Source organism: Capricornis sumatraensis, chromosome 9 (genome assembly GCF_032405125.1).
Source record: "Capricornis sumatraensis isolate serow.1 chromosome 9, serow.2, whole genome shotgun sequence".
NCBI classification, from domain to species: Eukaryota; Metazoa; Chordata; class Mammalia; order Artiodactyla; family Bovidae; genus Capricornis; species Capricornis sumatraensis.
This window is the reverse complement of record NC_091077.1, coordinates 49,710,849-49,727,098: the sequence shown is the minus strand read 5'-3', so window position 1 is coordinate 49,727,098 and position 16,250 is coordinate 49,710,849. Positions and strand designations below refer to the sequence as shown.

Here is a 16,250-nt window from a genome sequence, read left to right as displayed (position 1 = left end):
AAAAAGAGTAACTTAAAACACTCCAAAAAAGCCTATATGCAAAATTTCTTTTTTTAGAAGTATAAAAAAAATCCCATGGCTACTAGTGTCAGTGCAAAAAAGGAAAATTAGCATACATTATGAAATAAAAGCTTTGTAAAATCAGCTATCTTGAGAAGCTTATCCAAAATATGGAAAGGCAGGGAGTAAAATGAAGGGGCCCATTTGCAGCCCCAATCTCACTGTCATTATTTTTTGTTGAGTTGCTGCAGGACAAGTTCAATTATTACACAGACCTTAACAGACATTTCTTAAACAGAACATTTTATAAAAGCATATTTTATCAACGGCCAGATTCAAAAAAAAAAAAGGTATTTTAAAATATCCACCCAAATATGCTTTTGAAGCCCAACAAATACAGTTCAGTGTTAAAACAACAGAGGTGTCCAGGAGAAGAGTTTAAAGCCATTTATCATCTTAAAGATGTTCCAATTATTTATTCATTTCATGATCAATTTCATGACCATATGTGGAATTCTGATTCCCCCTCTCCCACTAATTTCCTGGAGGACTTGCTCAAGTCACTTTGATCTCTTTATTTCAAAATGATTTTAACTGGCTAAAATTTTTCATCCTCTCAGATATTTCATACTATCCTTGTTAACAATGGCAGGTTCAGTCTTTAAAACTGTGCTATTTATCACACTCCTTTTAGATTTCTGAAAAGTGACTAAAACTCTGGTCCAAACAATATTTAAAGAGGAGTCTTCAGTTTTCCAGTTCAAAATAACCTCCTTAAATCATATTACTCCATAGAGGGTATTATTCAGCCATTAAAACTTATCTTATAGTACAATACTTAAAGATACTGAAAGTTGTTCAGGACCCATTAAGCGAAAAAAGTAAAATTGAGCAAAACATAATTCTACCCATGTCAGTACATTCATCAAAGACTCGGGTGTAGCTATGGCTGATTCTTGTAGATATTTGGCAGAAAACCACAAAATTCTATAAAGTAATTATCCTTCAATTAAAAAACTAAATAATTTAAGTGGCAAAAAAAACGCAGACTTCCCTGGTGGTCTGGTGGCTAAGACTCTGCACTCCCAACGCATGGGGCCCGGGTTCAATCCCTGGTCAGGGAACTGGATCTCACATACCACAACTAAGGCCAAATAATTTTTTTTTTTTAAAACTGGAAGGGTCTAGATCAAAATATTAACCATTGACTTCATCTATGGGTAACAACAAAACTATAACTGATTTTTACTTCTTTTTTTGCTTTATCAAAAACATGTTAACTGCAAAAATTAACTTTTGCTAAAGGAATTTTTTAGTTCTACCCAGAGTATCCAGAGGAAGAAGAGGAAAAAAAAAAGCAAGCAACCAACATCACAGTTAAGTTTGTTACAAACTGCCCTGTACTTAACAGATGAGCATTTTAACACAGTAGAAAGCAAAAAAAAAAAAAAGACCCAACCCTAAATTTGAATACCTAGAACTTCCCTATCACAGGATTCCTAATTCTTAAAAGTTATTTTATCACTTTAGTTCCACTGATAAACTTACTTTATACCAAATTTTCTAAATTTATCTGATTAAAGGATCTCACCAAAAACTGATAACTGTTTTTATTTCTTTGTTATCATGCCACCAGCTTTCTTCTTATAAAATAATAAATTGATAGGACCAAGTCTTCATAAAATTATTTGCCAACTTCAAGATAATCAAGGATTAGCACGCATTTTCTAACCTGTCCCAATCCCTTCCCCCAAGTCCTCAAAATTTTTAAATTCATTTTCTATGATTTGGTAATAGAGTAAGGCATCTTCCATGCTCATCAATGAAGACAAACTGGCAGTATACTTGCAAAGAAAAACAGATTTTATAACATAGTACTTATGGGGAGGAACCAAATGGTGGAATATATCTGGCATAATTCACACGCCCTATGACACTCAGATGAGCATGAATGAAACAGTTAATCCTCTTCGCCTTCACCTTTACATTCATCAATGAGGGATATTTGGCTAAAACCACAGACCCCTGGATGACACCTCCATAGTTATAGAAAAACTGACCATGATTCGAAGAGTTTCTGAGAGATGACATTTTTAATTTTCCTGGGATGCCGTTTTTAATCCACAAAACTGTTTATCTTTAGAAAATCAACCCAGAATATTTAATATCATGTTATTTAAACACTATAACTCCATCTGAATCAGTTCAGGGAACACCTAGAAAAACTCTGAAACTACATCCTTCTCCATCCACTGTGGGTAAGAAAAGGAGTTTTGAATTTCTACTTTTTCTAGTAGACAGAATGGATTTTTAAAAAAAATTAAAATAGAGTACCACACATATTCATGTTCTCATTTTTCCTTACTAATTCAAGTGTGCCCTGCTGCTATTCAAAAACACCCCAAAGAGAGGCACTTACTTCCTGATTACACATTCAAATAAATGCATAACATGCATTTCAACTTGGAATCACTTTCTTAAGAAATTAACTAGTAGAAACCACGTTTCTACATCATGGTTGAAGTCAGGCCAAAGTCAAAAATTCAGTATCTAACTTCCTCAGCTACAATGTACAAATACATTAAGGCAGGAATATTATCCACTGTATCTTAAAAGTATTATCCTGGTTAGTACTATTATTTTTGTGAGTTTAACAAGACTTTGAAAAAAAGGGAGGAGCAATTTCAAAATGACAGGAAACATTAGGATTTAAAAACTTCATTCTCCTTTCCTCAATCTCAAGATGGCTACATTGGAACCCAAGTCTCTGCAAAGTAGCACATGCTCACACAAGGACAGTGATCCAGAAGTGGACAGCATCCCTGACACATCCCAAATGAAAGAAAATACAGCCTTCACCCTAAAGACTTACCGTTTAAGTCAAACAGACAACTTTAAGACGTAAAACACCTGGATGACAACCAGTTAATGATTTTTTGGAATTTATATTTTGCTTTTCCTGTTCAAGTTAAATGAAGAGCAACAGAAAATGGATTAAATAGAGTGGAGGAACAGGGGTCAATGATGAACAAGTTTTAAATTAATCACAGTCCTCAGGAACATATGAAGGGTAGGAATTGGTAGCCCTTTAAACAACAAATACAGCCATCACAGGATCACACAAAGAGGGACATCCAGAAAAATAAGCAGTGAACAGGATAAAAAAATCTACTGAGACAGCAAGGGGAAAAGACAGGATAACAAGTGAGAAGGCAGAACTTAAAGCAAGAGTATGAGAAAAATCAGCTGATTTCTTGTTAAGTTTAATGAAGAATGTGATTACACTAATCTGGAAACCTAATTAACTTAAATTTAATCTTTTTCAAAATGTTAAATGTTTCTCTGCTATTGCTCTTCCATAGCATCATTAACGCTTTCTGAAGCCCGTACTCAATATTCCAGGGTAGGAATACTTGTCATTTTTCTCCTGTGAAAAACTGAACAGTCCATGTATAAGATCCAGCTCATGATTCTAACCTGAATAAAACCACACTAACAGCACCAGACAAATTAAAATGCAGTCTCTCTCACACACCCACACAAAGCTTCTCGAAGCTATGTTTCAAGTCTTCACATCATGAACTTAGCAAGCCCAGACTTCACTCTGTCTCCTGTCTACCTCTCAAATCCTACTTAAAACAGTCATTGACAGCTGCTTTGTCCTGATCACATCTGCCTTTTAACATGTATCTTGCAGGCTGCCTATATTAGATGTGGATACATCAGTCTAAAGCTGTCAACATCTGCACTGGACAGGAGACCAATTTTCACCTCCTTCAATCTGACTCTAGTCAGTTGCCAGGGAGAAAATTATGCCTCAAGAGCCTGACAGCTTGTGCTCAATATTCTTTTGTCGGGGATAAAATACATGATTATTTTCCCTAAAACTGCCTTGCCAAGATTTACAATAAAATAAATACACACACACACACACACACACACACACACACGTACAATCACACACATATACCTGTGGATGCACACACATTTCTCCATATGTATATACCATTTTCTCCCTTTATACAAATCATTCACACACATAACAAGGAAGAAGGCCTCTCTGTCCTCAATTTCACTATATAATTACTATGATAAATAAAAGAATGTCTCAATATCAATTTAAAACCCTCACTGCCTATCCCTTCTTTATGACAATGTCCTTAAAAGCCAGTTTTATCAAGTAATTCTGTACTTTCAAGATTTAAAAAAGCTAAGAAGACATTTGTGCAACAAGTCCAAGTCACCAATGAACTATAACTGCTAAGATCACAAGAAGCTGGTAAACTCAACAGCTTTAACTATTGTTTTAGAAGACCAATAAACATTGCTTTCTTGCTCTAAGTGACAAGACACTTCCTACAGAAAAGACAGTTCCTGTAACAACTTCAATTAAGTACTGAACAACACTGACTGTTCTCATAAGCTAAAGTCCTTCTCCTATTCAAGGATAATGGGCTTGTATTATAATCAAAGTTTACCTCAAAAGGAATTATGATCCCAAAACCAGAACTGGAAAAGTCTCCAAAAAAATCTTAACACAAATACTGCCTGACATAAACAGACATGAAAGGTGGAAAACTATAAGCCAAACATTAAAATGTTTGCTTTCTGTTTACTGAACAAGGACATTTAGTAAAAAAAAATTTACTTATTTTCACCTTCTATCCACTTAGAGAGAAGGGGTATGTAGGTGTTACTATTAAATGTTTTTCCAATATTAGAGAAAATTTCAAATATTGGAGAGGATTATTACAGTGAATTATCTAGATATTTTCATGTTGTTCACCATGTGAATGAGAGGTGACTAGGTGTAGTTAGTAGCAAGGCAGTCATGGAACAAAAAGTCTGTGAGGCAGTAAGAGGCATGGATTTAGCTGCAGTCTTTGCTCTATTCAGCAGAACTCAACCACCTTTTCAAGGACTACCATAAATCAGGTCCCACCATTAAAATCACTACAGACAGACACAATCATGTCTTGATTCTCAACGCCAAGTTAATGCTACCTCTGCATACCAATAGACTAGCGATGAGAAACTAGAAGATTAGCATCTCCGGGCCAATAAACCAAGTCTCAGTTTTTGAAAACCTGGCAGAATTCAAATCAATAAGAAAAATAACAAGGATTCAACAAATCTGCAAAGGAGCACTACTATTTATAAATACTTATCACTGCCCTAGAGACTCTCACAAGCACCATGTTTCAGATATATTCATAAACACAAAGAAATGGTCAACCTCAGTTACTGCCAACAATGCAAATTTTTAAAAAGAAAGTAGCATTTTACACCTCTGAAGACAGCAAAAAATATTAATGGACTATCCATTAATTTTCAAGAAGGATAATTTGCTTTCATTAAACATCATATTATTATTATTATATTCTCTGTTCCTTTGAAGAACGGGGAGCACCCACATTCCTTGTGTCCTGGGGTGACACTCCTTTGGCAGTAGGAAGTGTTTCAGTGCTGAGAAAGACCAAAGCTAAAGCTAACCAATCCCCTCCATGACTAAGATATAAACACTAAGAAAACTTTTATCTGCTGGGATGAAAAAACTAGGCAGTAGGAAGTGTTTCAGTGCTGAGAATGACCAAAGCAAACCTAACCAATCCCCTCCGTGACTAAGATATAAACACTAAGAAAACTTTAATCTGCTGGGATGAAAAAACTAGTATGACCACTTTCAACTAGAGGTGGGCATCTTATCCAATATGTATATATGGAAATAGAAGTAAACACAAGGAGACAAATGATGAAGAAAGTCATGCATCCTTTCAGTCAGTCACATCTGGCTATGCTTGAACTCTGGATCTACTCCTGGAATTGCCAAACTAAAACTCGTAAGAATTTCCCAGGTGGCTCAGTGGTAAAGAATCCACCTGCCAAGCAGGAGACACAGGTTCAATCCCTGGGTCAGAAGATCCCCTGGAGAAGGAAATGGCAACCCACTCCAGTATTCTTGCCTGGGAAACTGTATGGACAGAGGAGCCTGGAGGGCTACAGTCCATGGTGTCACAGAGTCAGACACAACTTAGCAACTCAACAACAACAAAGACCCCAAAAGTCTCTTTTTGTTTAAACAAGTTTGAGTTGAGTTTCTGTATCTTGTAATGGGTGAGGTTATATGAATATTAAGCAAGATAGACAGATACAACCCTATATGTGCTGTGCTGTGCTAAGTCGATTCAGTTGAGTCTGACTCTTTGTGACCCTATGAACTGTAGCCCACCAGGCTCCTCTTGTCTATGGGATTCAAGAATACTGGAGTGGGTTGCCATGGCCTTCTCCAGGGGATCTTTCCAACCCAGGGATCAAACCCGTGTCTCTTACGTCTCCTGCATTGGTAGGTGTGTTCTTTATCACTAGTACCACCTGGAAGCCCTACTAGAGAACAATTTAGAACGTTTTGAAGTCCTAAAATCTAAGTCCCTGAGGAAACTTTCTGAATGGTAGTTAGATGAGAACACATATATTGGAAACTCCTCCAAACTGTACACCAATATGTATACTTTGCTATATATATACTGTAAATACATATTCTTCAGTTCAGTTGCTCAGTCACGTCCAACTCTTTGCAGTCTGACTCCATGGACTGCAGCATGCCAGGTTTCCCTGTCCATCACCAACTCCCAGAACCTACTCAAACTAATGTCCATCATGTCAGTGATGCCATACAGCCATCTCACCCTCTATCGTCCCCTTATCCTCCCACCTTCAATCTTTCCCAGCATCAGGGTCTTTTCAAATGAGTCAGCTCTTTGCATCAGGTGGCCAAAGTATTGGAGCTTCAGCATCAGTCCTTACAATGAATATTCAGGACTGATTTCCTTTAGGATGGACTGGTTGGATCTCCTTGCTGTCAAAGGGACTCTCAAGAGTCTCCAACACCACAGTTCAAAAGCATCAATTCTTCAACGCTCAGCTTTCTTCACAGTCTTTCTTTCTTTATATACTCTTAATGTTTTTTTTAAAAGATCTGTGCTCCTGTATTCCTACTCCAGGAAATGTATTTAAAGATATAAATTTTTTAAAGGGAAAACATTATATGTATAGTGTTCACTTATAACAGCATTTTTATATCAAAAACATAAAAATAACTAAGTCCAATAACAGGGAAATGATACAATAGAAAGTATATAGTTTTAAAGATTATAAATACCAAGGTTATAGTAAATCATAAAAATAATGCCTGTAATTACTTTAAAATTTTTAAAAGAAAACACTAAAATGGTATAAACTAGAAATAAAATGCATATATGTAGCCAAGGAATTAAAAAGAAACAGAAAACTAAATAAAGATTATAATAACCCCCAAAAATGTAAATCTAATAAAATATAGAGGATATATGTATTGTATATATATAGACAGCAATGAAAGAAATTTTTAAAAGATCTAAATAGATGAAAATGTATTTTGTTCCTAAAAAACTCAACAGAGTAAAAATGTTGACTCTCCCCAAAGTTTAATGTAATCCCTATCAAAATCCCAGATTTTCTATAGACAAGATTATCTAAGATTTACGTGGAAAAGCAAAAAAAAAAAAAACAGCTAAAACAATTTAGAAAAAGAATAAAGAAGGAGAAATCACTCAACCCAATTTTGAGACTCATAACTACAGCAATAAAGACTGTGAGCATTGGCTGAGTGATAGACACATAGATAATAGAACAAAATAGAGAACCCAGAAATAATCCCACACAAGTACAGCTTGACTTTTTTTCCCCAGCTGACTGATTTCTAACAGGGTGCAAAAACAACTCAATGAAATAGTCTTTTCAACAAATGATACTTGAACAACTAGATGTTCACAAAGGAAAAAAGAACTCAATCTAAACCTCACATGCTGAACAGAAATAATCCAAAATGACCCCAAGAGTTAAAAGTTAAACATAGAATTTCTAAAAGAAAATAGGAGAAAATCTTCATGAGCTAAATAAAGCTTGTTAAAGAATTCTTAGACATGACACCGAAAGCATATTCCATACATTGGGAGAGGGGAATCAATAAATTGGACTTCACCAAAATTAAAAACTTAGTATGCTATTTAAAACTTAGATCTGTTAAGAGGGTGAAAAGACAGGTTACATTCACATCACAGAGTACTCACAGTATACCTGCCTGTAATTAGAAAGCTACAAACTATTGATACACCAATTGGAGGGCTCTCAAGGGCAGCATGTTGAGGTGTGTGTGTGTGTGTGTGCTGGGGGGGGGGCGGGGGAGTAGGGAAAGCCAATCTCAAAAGATCATACATTGTATGATTCCATTTATACAATATTCTTGAAATGACAGAACTAGAGATGGAGACAGATTAGATGCCAAGGGTGAGAGATGATGGGGAATGTAAGCAACATGGGTATGACTATAACAGGTATCAAGAGGGAGAGCTTTGTGGTGATGGAATAGTTGTGTATCTTGTTTGCAGAGGTGGTTGTACAAATCTTCACAGGTTAAAACCGGAGAAATGCTGTGCCAATGTCAATTTCCTGCTGCTGATATAGTACTATAGTTCCATAAAATGTAACCATTGAGGGAAACCGGGTAAATGGTATACTGGACTACTCTATACTATATGTGCAACTCCTTGTTAATCAAAATTAAAAGTTAAAAAAAATGTTACTTTTTATTATATACCCTAAGTGATTAATGTCTGAGGAAGGTTATTTTAATTTTTCACATACCAGGTCCCTCAGCTCTGTCTATAAAGAAAGAGCAGCCATTCATACTGGCCAAGCTGGCAGTAAACCTGCATGCATGTGTGCGTGTGTGCTTGGTTGCTAAGTCGTGTCCAACTCTTGGCAACCGCGTGACTGCATGACAACTGGCCAATTCTCCCTCTCCATGATCTGTCGCAGCAGTCCCTTCCTTAACAGCACCATCTCACCTCCCCGACCCCAGTGGTTTCCTGACTGCTAGTCCAGCCTCCAGGCTCTCCCCCAACCCCTTTAAGGCTTCCTGTACACACCTGAGAAACTAGTCTTCCCTAAACACCACTTCTTTTCATATTCCATGTTATCCAGATGGTAGAACTTCTTAAAACAGGAACAAAGTTAAGGAAACATATTTCAGTTTAATTTAAGACGAAAAAGGTGTTAAAAATAAACACAAAGCCATTTGGAAAAAGCTGCTTCCAGAGGTGCAAGTCCTGTGTCACTAGATATATTTAAGTATATGGGTACCTGAACCTGGGAGACCTATTCCAGCCACAGAACTCTAACTTGTTATCATTTCCCTGATAGTGCTCCCTTCTTCACTTGGCATTCCAAGCCACCCTCTAAAATCTAGCTCCAAGCTCTTTCATATCCAACCTCTCCTCCTAGCACTCCTCTCCACTCAGAGCCTTCACTGCTCCCCGTGCACATCTTGCTTTGTCTGCTGCTTTCCTTACTTGAATGACTTTTTCTCCCTCCCTTCTTTTACCTTTCAAGATCCAGTACACCTTCAGGAAGCTTTTCTAATCCCACATGGACCTTCTAATTTCGTTCTTTGCATGCTACTCATGCTATTTATGTCCGTATGTCCTGATTATAAGCTCCGAGACCAAAAAACAGTAAAAACAGCCTCCTGTCTGCTAGAAGACAGTCTCTCTCTCCCTTTTTAATATTACTTTGGCCACTCTGCACTACATGCTCAATCCTAGTTTCTTGACCAGGAATCAAACCCAGGCCCCCTACAGTGGAAGCACAGAGTCCTAAACAATGAACCTCCAGGGAATTCCCCAAAACAGTCTCTCTTCACGAGAGACTGCACATGGTCACCCAGCCCTTTCCCTACTCTGGCCTAACACAAGTTTCTCCCCAGGAAATCCACTGTTGTGAACCTGCAGCTCACCAATCATCTAGCCCTTTGCTGAGAAGAGTATCTTTAGAAGCCGTGTGAGAATATGAGAATACATAAAGGTGCACCTGAAACTCTTGGGACCTTCTCCCTCGTTCACCCAGAAATGCCCATGGGCTGTAGGGAAGAAGTTACTGATGCAGCAACAAGTCTCTGTTCTTGGCCTTTGAGATCTACTGTAAATTGTAGCTAATGGATTAAAAAACACTTTTCGAGAAGAAACCATTCCTCATCACTTAACTTCCTATTTATTACTATCATCACTGGTCCTCCTTTTTAAATGTCTCCCCTCTTTTCAAACAAATGTCAATTAGGCTTTCCCATCTCTGCCTCTTGGATGCCCCCTAACCTTCTCATCAGAGCCCTATTCCAGTATTCATGAAATACTTTTAGATACTCTTTGCAACACACAGGTACTGTTAAAGTATGTATGTATAAGTAAAGGCTGCTAATGGGTATGAGATTTATTTTGGGAGTGGCGAATATGTTCTGGAATTAAATAATGGTGAAGCTGCACAACTCTGCTAAAAACCACTGAATTATATACATTTTAAAATGGTGAATTTTATGTTAAGTGAATTCTCTTTTTTTTTTTTTTTAAAGGTAAGATTCTCCACCAGTATCCCAGTACTTACATTTGGCACTGGGGCAAAAACATCTTAATTTTTAAGAAACATCTTTTCTCACATACTTCTTGGAGAACATAGTCAATTACGTTCCTCAAACATTTAAGTGCCTATCATAGACAGGCACCATGATAGCTGCCACGGAAAACAGTTGTCAGACCATCACAGAACCTATGCTGCTGGAGTCTAAGAGGGGAAGATAACTAGCTATTTAACTATCACTGTGCCAAGATCTAGGAAGAAAAAGTATAAAGGTAAGAATGACCTAATCAGAGTGGGAAATGTGAGGGTGGGCAGGGTCCCCAAAAAACACATCCTAAGAGACACCTGTAAGCTTCAGTCTGTATCAGGTAGTTAGCAACTAATTTGGGCTGACAAGCAGTACAACAAAACCCCTGTTTCACAGGGGTTTGGAGGCCATGCGATTGGTAACTGGCTCCCGTCCACCACAGGAGACTCACCTGGTCTTGAGGTAAAGCAACCCTGCATTTATGTACGTGTATGTTTTACCCACTGACAGTGTTATGATAAGGTTTTAGTGCCCTCACAAATGTTTGTGTTTATTATTTATGTAATCAGGGGCAAATACAAAAAGAAAGTTATGCTGAAAAACTGCATACAATCAAGTCTCTGATTATTAATGATTGCACAGAAGAACACAGACAGGGCTTAAACAAGCTCAAAAGATATAGAAGGTTCAATTTTTGGCTCAAAAGCATTTTAAATAAGAACCTAATCAACTATTTATTCGAAGACAGTAAGCTCACATCTTTAACCCTAGATCAGAGGTCAGCTAACTATGGCCTGTGGGTCAAACCTAGCCAATCCACCGTTTTCATAAACAAGTTTTACTGGAATATAGCCATGCCCATTTGTTTTTACACTGAATAGCTGCTTTCCCAACACAACTGCTGAACTCAATAGTGTTAAGAGAAACCTTATCGCCAATAAGGTCTAAAATCCTTACTGCTTGGCCAACTTGTACTAGATGAAAGTAGCCCACACTGATTCAGAACAAAAGCATCTTTTTATACATCCTTTAGCAATTAAAGGATGTTCCAATGGATAAGCAACAGACTTGAAATGCGAAGAACTCTACTTCATTAGTCAATCCACTATGGAGTTCTTGATAAATCGTAATTACTCTACATTTTATATACCAGTAAAATTCAAAGCAGTTAGGTCAGAGTTTTCCATAAGTGCTCAGGACTGCTGAAAGCAAGCCTGGGAAAGGTTTCTGTATTAATTATATATTTCTGCCCAATAAATTACCCCCAAGTAAGTATCTTAAACATTTATTATCTCCCCAAGTTTTCTGTGGGTCAGGAATTCAGGGTTGGCTGGGGCTGCCATCATCTGAAACTTAACTGTAGTTGGATGATCTTCCAAGATGGCCTGGTTACATGCTTGGTAAACTGGTACAAGAAACATCAGTTCCTCTCCACAAGACCTCCTGAGTGTCCTCATAACCTAGCCAGCTTCCCCCGAGACAATAATCCATGAGAAAGTGATAGGAAAACACAATTCTCCTTATGACTTTGCTTAAGATAGTGTAACTTCCACACCACATTCTATTTTTTACAGAACTAAGTAAGAGTCTCTAAGTACAACACATATTCAAGAAAATCAAAGTTAGGCCTCATTTTTAAAAGAAAAGGTGTTAAAGAATCTTCATATATTAACATCACTGCAGGGTTTCAAATGATGAGTAAATAGCTTCAACAACATAACCTACAAGGTTTGGTTGACTCAGGAATCTGTGCTTAACCACTATCATACATTTTGTTCTATTTGTCATAGGAGAGAGACTGTATCACTATTTGTTAACATTCACCAAAGAAAAAAGTAAGTCAACAGAAGAAAGGCAAAGCACTCCAGTTTTTCACATCTGACACAGTAACAGTGATGGGAGGCAGTTATACGTTTGCTTTAGTTTTAGTTGTTTTGTTTTCCTGCAAGAAGGAAAATTATGGAGACTAGATCATGAACAGATCAAAAATAATTGCAAAGCTGTACCAGAACAGATAAGCATTTATGATTCATAAAAAATTGTCTCAGATACAAACAAAAATAACAGAAACTGAAATTTAGATGTGCATTCACAATTGGGAGGGGCGGGGCTGTGCTTGGGAGCGTGTATTATATCACAATTGCTACAGATGTGTATCAGAGTAACTTCTGGAACAAGGAACATATATAGTAGGGGAAAAAAGTTATTTGTTACAATTCAACTTATTTTGAAAATAAATGTCTCTGTAGACCCATAAACACTTGACCAAATTCACCTGTTAATACTGTGAGTTTCATTAGGAGAAGCAAGAAGACCAAGGAAGCAAAACTTTCTCACAGAGGGCAGAGAAGTAACAGTCATCCTGATTTCCTCAACAAAAAGCTCAAAAATGGTCCTGAATCAGACAATTAAATCACTTTAAATTCATTCAAAATTCACTCTGCCAGGTTGAACAGTATCCCTCCAAAATTTAGATCCTCCCAGAATCTGTGTGGCCTTATTCAGATACAGGGTCCTTGTAGATATAACCAAATTAAGATGAGGTTATCCTAGATTAGAGTGGACCCCAATTCAATGACTAACATCCTCATAAGAGAGAACTTGGCAACACAGATACATGTGACAAAAAAAGCCAGATATTGGAGGGACCTGTCTACCTGTCAAGGAACACCAAGGATTGCCAGCAACAAGCAGAAGCTAGGAAAGAATATGGAACCGTTTTCATCTAAGGCCCCAAGAAAGAATGAATCCTGCTGACACCTTGATTTCAGATATCTAGCCTCCAGAATGCCAAAAAAATGAATTTCTGTTGTTCTAAGTTACCAAGTTAGTAGTCATTTACTATGGCAGCCAGAGAAAACTAACACATCCACTCAGCTACAATTATGGAACTTAAGTAATCTCACCATTTTCAGTATTAGAAATATCTATTCACGAACTCAGAACATTAGGAGATAGCATCTCCATTTAATGCCTTGCCCTTTTTGGGTACTGTCACAGGGATGGATTTGACTTAAGACTCCAGTGGACTATGTATACTGCTGTCAGCCAGAGGGCCACTGAGGCTCTCCCAAAGACCAGTAGAGCTCATGCACAGAGCACAGGAGTCAGCTCCCCTGCGCTGATAGCCAACAGCCCTAAAAAAAGAAAAAAAAAAAACAAAAAACACACCACCTATGTTTTTGTTGAAGTTCTCTTGCTGGACCAGAAGTTTAACAAAAAACTACAGGTCAAGAAGTTATTCTTTCAGATTTAAAGTCCTCTTATCTAGATAAGCAAAAAGAACCTACTATATAGCACAGGGAGCTCTGTTCAATATTCTGTAACAACCTAAATGGAAAAAGAATATGAAAGAGAATAAAAAAAGATAGATACACGTATAACTGAATCACTTTGCTGTACACATGAAACTAACATTGTTAATCAACTATACTCCAATATAAAATAAATTTTTTAAGAAAATAAGGTCCTCTTATCATGATTATTACATCATAATGATGGCAGTTTTTCTAACAGTAACCATTGGTAAGCTGTGGGTTACCATTTCACTTCTTATTAATTCTGAGTTTCCCAAAACATGTTTCCTTTAAGCTCACATTTAAATTATTTTAAACTCAAGCCAATGCAAATATGCATGGCTGATTTAACCTATCAGTCTGACAGAAAGAGACACTGTCTAGGTTATTTTCAGAATTGCTAAACATTTTTCTATTTTATCACCCCTGTATCTTTAGCACAAATTAACATATTACACAGGATAAAAGATAAACTTCTGCCCCATATATTTCCCATCAAATTGTGTTACATTATTACTTAGAACATTGAAGAGAACTGGATTCAGATGCTCCAAAAAAGATGTTCGTTAATCACTCCTAATTAAAGTTTAAACCAGTACAACTTAATACATTTCCAACAAGTGAATGTTTGTAGTTACTTGAGCAACTGGCAATATATAAGAATGAAAATATTGACCACAAAGTCACCTTCAAGGATTATTTTTCTAGAAAAGCCTGGCTCTCTCCATACAAAAAGTGGTATTGACCTACCTTGTTTTCGAACATCTTCTACAGCAGCCACAAGCTCCTCCTTGAGAAACTGACTCTCCTTTGCAATTTTATCCCCCTTCTCCAAGAAATTCTCAGTTGCTTGTTCAACAGATGCAGCCAAAACATGGGCCTTCTTAGAACGACCTCTCTTCTTATTAGAGGGCCCCTTGCTATTGGTGTTTACCAAGGTTGTAACCTAAAAGTTTCAATTTTGAAAATTAAACTGTAGCCAACTAAAATTAAAAGAATAAAAAAAAAACACTAAGAGTAACATCTTTACAGATAGCAAGAATAAATTACTCATAGTAAAATGAAACATTCCATTTATGAGACTCTAATAAGTATTAACAAATAAGATAAAATTCTCTCCATATTTTAAAATATTCAGCAATGATATATCATATTTAGTTTCCAAAATAATTTAGCTATCTCAATATGTAAGTTAAGAAATAGAATGAATATTTTAATTTCTCAAACATGATCATTAGGCTTTTAAGCTTCATTTTACAGATTAAAAACTAACAACAAACAAATTACATGTCTCTATTATGGTCATCAAGAAGTTTAGAAAGAGGTTAACAATGAATTTTGGAGTCCAAGAAAATAATTTATTTATAATTTAAAAATATTTATTTTATATTTATATTTAAAATATTTATTTTCTTGAGCTCCAAAATCACAGCAGATGGCGACTGCAACCATGCCACTACCTCTCGTTTTCGTGCTCGAGTACAAGGTCTGTCTCCCTCACTCACATACAGACACATACACGTGCCACAATGCTACATGTGCACAGCAAGCTGCTAACAGTTTAATGAAATGTCATCACACTGTGATATTTGTATTTGTAACAGAGCATACCAAAGCTACACTCTCAAATTAAATGACCTTCTAATTGATCCTGGACAACAAAAGGTGTATTAAGCAGGGTGAACAGACTTAATATTAATAGTCAAGGTTCCATATCCTATTTTTCTTAGAAATACTTTTAAGTATTAAGTGGTAATGCACTGCATACTACTAGCCCCTATTACTGCCAATCAAGACTGAAGACAATGGCATCAAATATATTTCTAAAAGGCTAAATGAATCCACACATAAATATTTAATTATTAGTGGAGCCAAACTGTCTCATTACTATCAGCCTAAACTCAACCACTCAAATTAAGCTTTGAACTAAACAACTTTGCCCTGTGTTTATTACCCAGGCCTACAATTATGGAACCATATTATAACAACTATGTATTTGTTTGCAGATTCTTACCTGGGTAACAAGAGGCTCTAACAGTCTTTCAACTGCCAGAGTCCTGATCTCTAGACTTTTGGGGTCCCATTTGAAGTTTATGTTGCCTGTGTGGACAGCAGTCATTTCTGAAAGAGAAACAGCGAGTCAGGCAAATATCAAACACACATATGAAACATAAAAAATCTTCTCCTACTCAAGGACTTTTTTACACCAGAAAGTTACAATCACCACAAGATGAAAGAAATTCTTACCAGCCTGCACATGAGGGCCCAGTAACTCTTACATATAAGATTTTGCGTTTACAAACATTATGGGTACTACAAGAGGGCATTGCCAATCATGAGCTTTTCCCCTTGGGCTTCTTTGGCACCAAGGCACTTCTACCTCCAGTTTTTTCATGCTAACCTAGAATCACGATGAAAAGCTCAAGGAAAAGAAGGCTAATACAGAAGATGCTGATTTGTCTTATTCTGCAATGGTTATA

The 16,250-nt window shown here is 36.7% G+C and overlaps 1 protein-coding gene across 1 annotated transcript in view; it reads right to left on the bottom strand.

The window, feature by feature from the left end:
• Positions 1-16,250, bottom strand: part of CTNNA1 (catenin alpha 1) — a 174,219-nt gene that overhangs the window by 132,703 nt on the left and 25,266 nt on the right. Inside the window, exons 2-3 of the mRNA XM_068980319.1 lie at positions 15,785-15,891; positions 14,521-14,716 (exon numbers count right to left, since the gene is read on the bottom strand). Of these exons, the coding sequence (XP_068836420.1) occupies positions 14,521-14,716; positions 15,785-15,889 (301 nt within the window). The 5' untranslated portion in view covers positions 15,890-15,891. The remainder of the gene's footprint in view (positions 1-14,520; positions 14,717-15,784; positions 15,892-16,250) is intronic.